Source organism: Onychomys torridus, chromosome 10, assembly GCF_903995425.1.
Source record: "Onychomys torridus chromosome 10, mOncTor1.1, whole genome shotgun sequence".
NCBI lineage: Eukaryota > Metazoa > Chordata > Mammalia > Rodentia > Cricetidae > Onychomys > Onychomys torridus.
In genome coordinates this window covers 63,628,611-63,636,620 of record NC_050452.1, presented here as the reverse complement: position 1 = coordinate 63,636,620, position 8,010 = coordinate 63,628,611, and the positions used below count along the sequence as shown (strand labels likewise).

The 8,010-nt window shown below is 44.3% G+C and overlaps 1 protein-coding gene across 1 annotated transcript; it reads left to right on the top strand.

Moving 5' to 3' along the window:
* The first annotated feature begins 479 nt into the window (after window positions 1-479).
* Med28 (mediator complex subunit 28) lies at window positions 480-6,310 on the top strand. The gene is made up of 4 exons (XM_036201494.1): window positions 480-686; window positions 2,912-2,978; window positions 3,609-3,721; window positions 5,852-6,310. Exons 1-4 carry the CDS (start codon window positions 528-530, stop codon window positions 6,047-6,049), a joined length of 537 nt encoding a protein of 178 aa, XP_036057387.1. The 5' UTR covers window positions 480-527; the 3' UTR covers window positions 6,050-6,310.
* Window positions 6,311-8,010: the final 1,700 nt, after the last annotated feature.

The window sequence follows — 8,010 nt, the reverse complement described above, 5'->3', positions numbered from 1 at the left end:
ATAAGCACAGCGACTTTCTCTCTGATGTTACCATACTATGCTAAGAACGGGGTCGGGAGCATGGGTAGCCTTCAGGATGTCAGTCGTTTTACTTAGCTTACGCCAGAATTCAGAGGGAACTCGTGTTGCTCCGGTTAGAACAAGTGACTGAACTGGCATTTGGCACACAGCAAGCCCTCACTCATCCGGAACGAATAGAGGACTCCTCATTTTACTAAGGGGCATCGGGAAAGCCTTGGCTAAAGAATGTCCCTGAAAATGTTCAGGGGCAGCACAGGGCTCGGCCAGTGGCGGGGAGGCTCGCGCGCGAGTTCAGTCTCTGCACGTGACTGGTTTAAACCAGTCCAGGCCTTTAGTACCTAAGTCAGTCAAGGGTAAACCCCGGCGGTCGCGTAGAAACTGTTACAAGTGTCTCGAGTCTCCTCGGGGCTGGACAGACGCTCCGCCCGTCGCGTGACCACGCCCACCACGTGACCCGGCTGGCTGCGCGCGCAGGCCCAGAGGCGTTTCCGTCCGCCATTGCAGGGATGGCGGGGTCTCTCGGCGGGATGTTCTCCGGGCAGCCACCCGGTCCCCCGCCGCCCCCGCCGGGGCTCCCAGGCCAGGCGTCGCTTCTGCAGGCAGCGCCTGGGGCTTCGAGACCGTCCAACAGCACTTTGGTGGACGAGTTGGAGTCGTCATTCGAGGTAAGCTGAGGCGTGGGGCGTCTGGGTGCAGACGTCGCGCGGGTTCACGCCGTTCGCGGTGCCAGCGTCCAGTGGATGCCGGCGATCGGAGAACTGGTGCCGCCCGCCGCAGGCCGGGTGCCGCCCGCCGCCGGTGGTCTCAGGTCTGTCCCCGCAACCGCGACATTTCTGGAGACAACTCCATCAACCTGCGGGCTGTTTCCGCTTCCCATCAGGCTTTGACCTCCGCGGGTCTAGTAGGAGCTGGTCTTCCCTGGATTGTCGCCTTTCCGCCGAGCTCCTCTGAGTTTTCAGGTCACGTATTGTACGCGTTTCCCGGTTTTGACGCGTCTCTGTAGACCTTCCAGTGGCCCCGGGCACTTGCTTACCTGTTAGCTTTTCTATTTGGGTGCTACCCCTTGGGGTCTCTGGCTTTCGCTTGCCAGCCGTTTGGTAAACGCTTTGTTAGGACAAATTGAGCTCTTACTGTGGGACGAAACTTTGGGAGAACATTTGGGTTCACCCCCTCTTAGTGGATGCTAAGACTCTGAAGTAACTTGGCCAAAGTCAGCCTGGGTTTGTGCAAGTGAACACTAGGACACTGGTCTTCTGGCTTTCCAGGTAAAAGCTGGCCTCGTCATACTAATGAAAAGCACATTCTTTTTTTTTTTTTTAATTGTATTGCTTTTATTTTTTTATTTTTCCCCCCCGGAGCTGAGGACCGAACCCAGGGCCTTGCACTTGCTAGGCAAGCACTCTACCACTGAGATAAATCCCCAATCCCTATTTATTTGTTATTGGTGTGCTTGTGGAGGTCAAAGGGACAACTTGAAGTCATTTCTCTACATCCACCATGTGAGAGCAAGGGATGAAACTTAGGTTTGGTAGCTAGCAAACGTCTTTACTTGATTAGCCATCCCAGCAGCCCTAGAAAACTAGCCTTTTTATATACTTAATGCAATTTTTTTCTTATAAGACTGACTGTCAATAAAGGCCCATGCCTTAAATGTTTTTCAAAGGGGAATGGGGGCGGGGAGGTGCTCTGGGGTTTGTTTTTGTTTTTGTTTTTTTGAGCTGAGGATCGAATCCTGGGCCTTAAGCGCTCTACCACTGAGCTAAATCCCCAACCCTGGTTAGTAGGGTTTTTGAGACAGGGTTTCTCTGTGTAGCCCTGGCTGTCAAACTTTTACAGTACACAGAATGGGCAGTCCGATTTGTTGAGCTGTTGCAGAAGTGGGAAATCCTTGTGATTGTTTCTATACTTTAAATCTGAAGCTGGAGTGCCAGGCCGTGGTGGCGCATGCCTTTAATCCAGCACTCGGGAGGCAGAGGCAGGTGGTTCTCTGTGAGTTCGAGGCCACCCTGGGCTATAGAGTGAGTACACAGAGAAACCCTGTCTCAAAAATAAATGAATGAATGAATGAATAAATAAATAACTGGAGCTGGGCAGAAGGATTTCTTGCTTCCAAAAGGAACCTCACATGTAGTTATGGCTTATAATTGGAACCTAGATTTGGTCCGGTGTCTTTGTGTTTTATACAGATACTTGCTCACTGCCGGCAGGGCTCTTTCCCTCTAGCTTGTATTCATCTGTCAGCTGCCACCCATGTTCTCGTTCACCCTTTTTGTCTTTTCTAGGGGCTCCTTGTGCCTCTGTGGTTCACTTACAAGGATAGCTCAGTTGGTACCCTTTCAGAAGATCTTTGGGACTTGATTATCCATGTGGCACTAACCATTTATTACACAGACACCTCTGTTCTTGTTAAATGCCAAGTGGTATTCCAAGTAGTTAGTGTAGTGCTGAACCACACAAGCAGACCTGTCGGTAGAAGATAAACAATAGTGGCGGAAAAGAATGGATAGCAATGTAAATTAGTTACGTGGAAAGCATGCCGAGCTCCACTGTAGAGCATGAGCAGGACGGGGACCATTGACAAAGAGGAGACAGATGACATCTTGAGATGGTGATATATACAATTCATGTAAGGGTCAACCAAAGTGGCTGTGGTGGGATTGAAAGGTATCCAGTTGTGGAATGAGACCATATGATGGTGCCAGCAAATACCAGTGTCTCAGTTGCCAAACTAGTTGATATTTATTTTACCAAGTGTTTACCAAGTCTGAGGTCTTCTTGGGCACAAACTGAGAAAGTGACCACTCATTGAATGGCCTCAGGAGAGGTTATTTCTTGTCCATAAGTAATAGCTTGATGTGTAAATAAAGTTTTTTATGTTTTGCTCACACAGGCTTGCTTTGCTTCTCTTGTGAGTCAGGATTACGTCAATGGAACTGATCAGGAAGAAATTCGAACTGGTAAGATTTCCCTCTTTGCAGATAGTTTTTTTTTTTTTCCTTTAGTAAGATTGCTATTGCTGATTTTATATTTGTATGCTTAGCTCTGCATGTGTCTTCAAACTTCTCCAGGGAGTAAGATGGATGCAGATAGTCCCCATAAACTGCTGCTCTGTTCAGTTCACTTGCTCACATGTTTCTGAGTCATTATGAACCACTTAAAGTGAGCTTTTCATGTCCATAGAGAAAACTAGTAAGGACTGCTTTAGAAACCCACACATTGTATTGCTCTTTTGACTAGCTCTGGCAGAGGAGTAAGTCTATTGTGCGTATCCTCATCTCCAGTAGTGTTCAGTGACTTTTTACTGTATTTCAACTATTCCATTCTAAGTGGAAATTGTGGTCCTAATTGCTGAGTGTCTGGATTATGTTTCTTTGGAAGACGTCACCATTTCTATGTTGTATAAGATCTCTGACTTCATGTTAGTTACACATGGGAACTTGAAAATGATTATTATTGCTGTCTTCCAGATTAAAATCCCAAATTATGTATATGAGGAGCTGCTGTTTTAATATTTTACTTATTCATTTAAGTGGGAGATAAATCTATCTAGTGTTTTCCTTAAAACTTTTGGTTTCTCTTTTTTTAAGGTGTTGATCAGTGTATCCAGAAGTTTTTAGATATTGCAAGACAGACAGAATGTTTTTTCTTACAAAAAAGGTTGCAGTTGTCTGTCCAGAAACCGGATCAAGTTATCAAAGAGGTACAAATTTGGCATTCCCCTCAACTTTTAGGGAGCACAAGTGTCGTTAAGTTTCCACTGTGTCATAGGAGGTCTTACAGGTTGGCGAAGTGCTGCGGGTACCAGTGTTGGGGACAGCCTGGACACATGGGGGATTGTTGGGAGGGAGCAGAGCTGCAAACAGCTCTGCCTACCTACTTCACACCCACTTTTCATGGAAAAGTTCTCTTAAAAAGAGAACAATGGGAACCATCAGTATAGATACAAAGTTATTTGGACAGGAACTGTAACGGTATCCCCAGATTGCCTTACCTGGTACCAAGCACATAGGAAATGGGCTATGTACTTTGTCTAAGGAATCAAAAAGTAAATATTGTAGCAGGCATGATGTTTAATCTCAGCTCTCAGGAGGCAGAGGCAGGCTGACCTCTGTAAGTTCAAAGCCAGTCTGGCCTACATAACAAGTTCTTAGGCCAGCCAGGGCTATTTAGTGAGATTCTTTATCTTTAAAAGATAAAAAAGGTAAATACTCTAGCCAAGGTTCCTTAAAAGGTTGGGTTTGTCTCATTTGCTTTAAACTGAGATATTTGGAAATGAGTTGCCACAAGAACTAGGAAGCTTTAATGTTATTGAGTAAGTGAGATGATTCCGGCCACCCCAATATAGAAGATCCTGAACTTCCAGCCCCCAAGGCCAGTGATACTGCCACTGAGAAATGCAAATTTGAGAGTAATGGATTTTGGCAGCTTTTAAAATAACAAGTTGACCATGACCAGTTAATCAGAAAGGCTCTTTTCAACCACAAGACCAGCTGTTGATAACAGGAATAGTAAGATGATATTCTTAGTCTGTTGTACCAGGTACTCCTTGATACAAATACTCGAATAGTGTGTGGAAATGGTTAAGGCTACCATTTAAGCATTTTACTTTTTAAAATTTTATGTGTCTGAGTGTTTACCCTTGTGTTTGTATGTACACCATGTGCATGCAGTTCTCAGAGAGGCTAGAAGAATGCATTGGACCCTCTGGAACTAGAATTGTAGATGGTGGTGAGCTGCCTTGTGGGTGCTGAGAACTAAACCCAGGTCCTCTGCAAGAGCAACAAGTGCTCTTCACCACTGAGCCATCTCTCTGGACCCAAAGCCAAATTTTAATAAAGGAATTACCACCACTGTTCATATTGAACTTTGAAAAAGATATACTGTTTTGACACTGCATTGCATAATCTGAAATTATAGAATAGTAATGTGGATTCTTATAGATGGCTGTTAACACCTTTTCATATTTTCAGTGTTTGGTGTTTTTCAACAGTGGTCTTTTAGATTCTGAGGTAATTTTTAATTTTTTTTTTCTTTTTTTGTTTTTTTTTTGAGACAGTTTCTCTGTGTTGTTTTGGTGCCTGTCCTGGATCTCACTCTGTAGACCAGGTGGGCCTTGAACTCAGACCCACTTGGCTCTGCCTCCTGAGTGCTGGGATTAAAGGCATGCCACCACTGCCTGGCTGGTAATTTTTCATTGTAAGGCTTGTTTTTACTTATTAAAATAAAAACCATTAAATATTAAAATTCTTGTTAGCAAACATCTCATTGGAAGAGTTGATTTTGCCAGGAGGTAGTGGCACACGCCTTTAATTACAGCACTTGGGAGGCAGAGGTAGGTGGATCTCTGAGTTCGAGGCTAGCTTGGTCTACAGAGTGAATTCCAGGACAGCCAGGCTACACAGAGAAACCCTGCCTTGAAACAAGCAAAAAGATTTGCTTTGGCTGATTCAGATAGTAGTGCAGCAGAGTGATGGGCTTTCAAAGCTTTGGTGGATTCCCTTGGTTTGGAATTGGCTTTAGTGTTGCTTTTTTGTTTCTTTGCAGCCATTTCAGAATTTCTAGGCGGTCACTCTTGAGTTGAGCTATATCTTCACCCCTCTTCTTATTCTTTTATTTTGAGACAGGGTCTCACTGAGTTACCCAAGCTGGCCTTGAACTCACTCTGGTCTTAAACTTCATGATCCTGCCACAGCCTCCCAAGTAGCTGGGTTACAGGCCTGCGCCACCAGGGTCATTCTGAGTGTTCCTAACTAAGGGGGAGCTTTATCCATTTACTCTTGTTTGTGATGACTAACCTCATCCCTTTCTTTTTTCCCCCTTCCCACCGTAGGATGTCTCAGAACTAAGGAGTGAACTGCAGCGGAAAGATGCGCTGGTCCAGAAGCACTTGACAAAACTGAGGCATTGGCAGCAGGTGCTGGAGGATATCAATGTGCAGCACAAAAAGCCAGCGGAAATGCCACAGGGCTCCTTGGCCTACCTTGAGCAAGCATCTGCCAATATTCCTGCACCTCTGAAGCAGACCTGAGAGCACTCTGGGCTGCCATGCAGCCTTGTGATCCTGCCAGGCACCTTTCCTTCTAGACATGCTGTATTGGAGGGACTCTGTGGGGTAGTGCCATGGTGTTAGAGTATGTTCTGCCCATTTTTATGATTTCTTTATTATTTATAAGGTAGGATTTAAATAGGAAGCCAGGGCTGACCTTGAACCTACGATTCCCCTGCCTCAGCTTCTCTAGTTCTCTTACCTTATAAAATACCTGAAGCTTTGATAAACCAGGTAAAGTTTGTTGTTTTTGTTTTTTAATTCTTTAGGGAAGTTTGGACTGTGGGGGTGATCACATTCTTGCGTGGCCTTTGCCGTTTGTTCTGACAACATTTGTCATTTTGTGCCTTCATCTCTTTGGTTGATTTTAGTTGTGAATTTGGTAAAACCTGAAGGAAAAGATTTTTAGTAGTTTGAGAAGCCAGGGAATATAGAGTTTTGTGTCAGCCTTAATAACCACCCATAGTAGTATAGGCAAACCTGTAGATTTGCTGTTTCAAAACTCTGAACTACCTCATGAGGAATCTGACTCAACAATGCCATGCTTCCAGAGGGGCACAGGGTGATCACATTTTGCATGTGGGTCAAAAGAGGTTAAAATATGTTGCCACTGGCATATTTTACTACAGGAGGATACTTAACCTTAATGATGGATTTTTATCTGGGGTAAGCTGTGTTTTCTGGGTCCTTTATCATTGTCTTGAAGGCACACACCTCAAGAGCATGTGCTGAGTGCTCTGGGCTGTGCAGTGATGGTAAGTGTAAGGAATGGAGTCACAGGAAGGCACAGGGGAAGTCTGAGGGCCAAAGGCTAGCTTGGATTGTCTGAGGTTTATATGCTTTTTTTTTTTTCAGAGCAGAGTACCTCTCTTTACTCAAAGCAAAATATTCTATATCTCATGAACAGTTAGTCAGTGCATCTCCAGCTTGGTTTCGATCTTGCCCATTTTGGTTTCTGGGGCCTTGAATCCCTGGGCACTCAATGCCTAGTCTGGGGCAGCCATCTGGTCCATGAAGCTTCTGAATGCCCCTTCACTGCATCCCAGTACATAACCTTTGTTTGTTTGTTTTTTTAATTTTTTTCAACTTTAGTTCTCTATATGCATTATGAATTGTGGCTATCTCTGTGTTACTTGCTCTGCAGTATGCCTGTGAGAATTAGGCATCCTCTTGATTATGCATTATTTTACTATTTTCATTGCGTGCTTGGTTGTATGATATTTAGCACATGGACCAATGAGAACCCAAGGCCATCAAGTCCCCTTAATTAGAATGTTTAAGTTAAACAGTGTTGAAAAATTTAAGGTGGGCATGATGGCATGTTTGTAGTCTAGCATTTGGGAGGCAGAGGAAGGAGGATCAGAGTTTAATGCCATCTTCAGCTACATAGCAAGTTTTGAGGCTGTTGTAAGCTACATGAAATCCTGTTTCACAACCCCCTTTGGGGGCACCCACTTTATGAAGCACTGACTGTCAGGTTTACATTTTGTGGATTTCTTGGCTAAAACCATAGTGGAGATTGATAAAGGATGGGTTTCTCACTCTGCTAGCAACTTCATGGTTTTCTTAGCCCTCAAGTAAGACATTTCTGTTGTCTGTGAATTAACCCCATCTTGAAAATTTTAGTATAGTAGTCCAACACTGCAGTGTCTTCAGGTTATATCAGACACATCCTGAGCAGGAAAGACAAAAAGTTGGCACTGAAAAACAATGGGGCGTTCATCTATTGCAGGGCGGCAGCATAGGTCAGTGGTGTAACACTTCCCTAACCAGGGGCAAGGAAGAGCCTGCGTTCAAATTCTAACACCGAAACAACAACAGCATAGTCTTGTTTGGCTTTTTAACTTATTTTACTTACATTTCTCTAAAAATGATCTAATTATCTACATTTTATTTATAGACAATCTGAACTTAATGTGAAATTTGTTTCAGAGCTCTATCTT

Excerpts from the sequence above, each read along its gene's own strand:
- Med28 (XM_036201494.1), top strand. The coding sequence starts at position 528 with ATGGCGGGGTCTCTCGGCGGGATGTTCTCCGGGCAGCCACCCGGTCCC. Across the intron at positions 687-2,911 it reads AGTTGGAGTCGTCATTCGAG|GCTTGCTTTGCTTCTCTTGT; the intron begins GTAAGCTGAGGC and ends TTGCTCACACAG. Across the intron at positions 3,722-5,851 it reads CGGATCAAGTTATCAAAGAG|GATGTCTCAGAACTAAGGAG; the intron begins GTACAAATTTGG and ends TTCCCACCGTAG.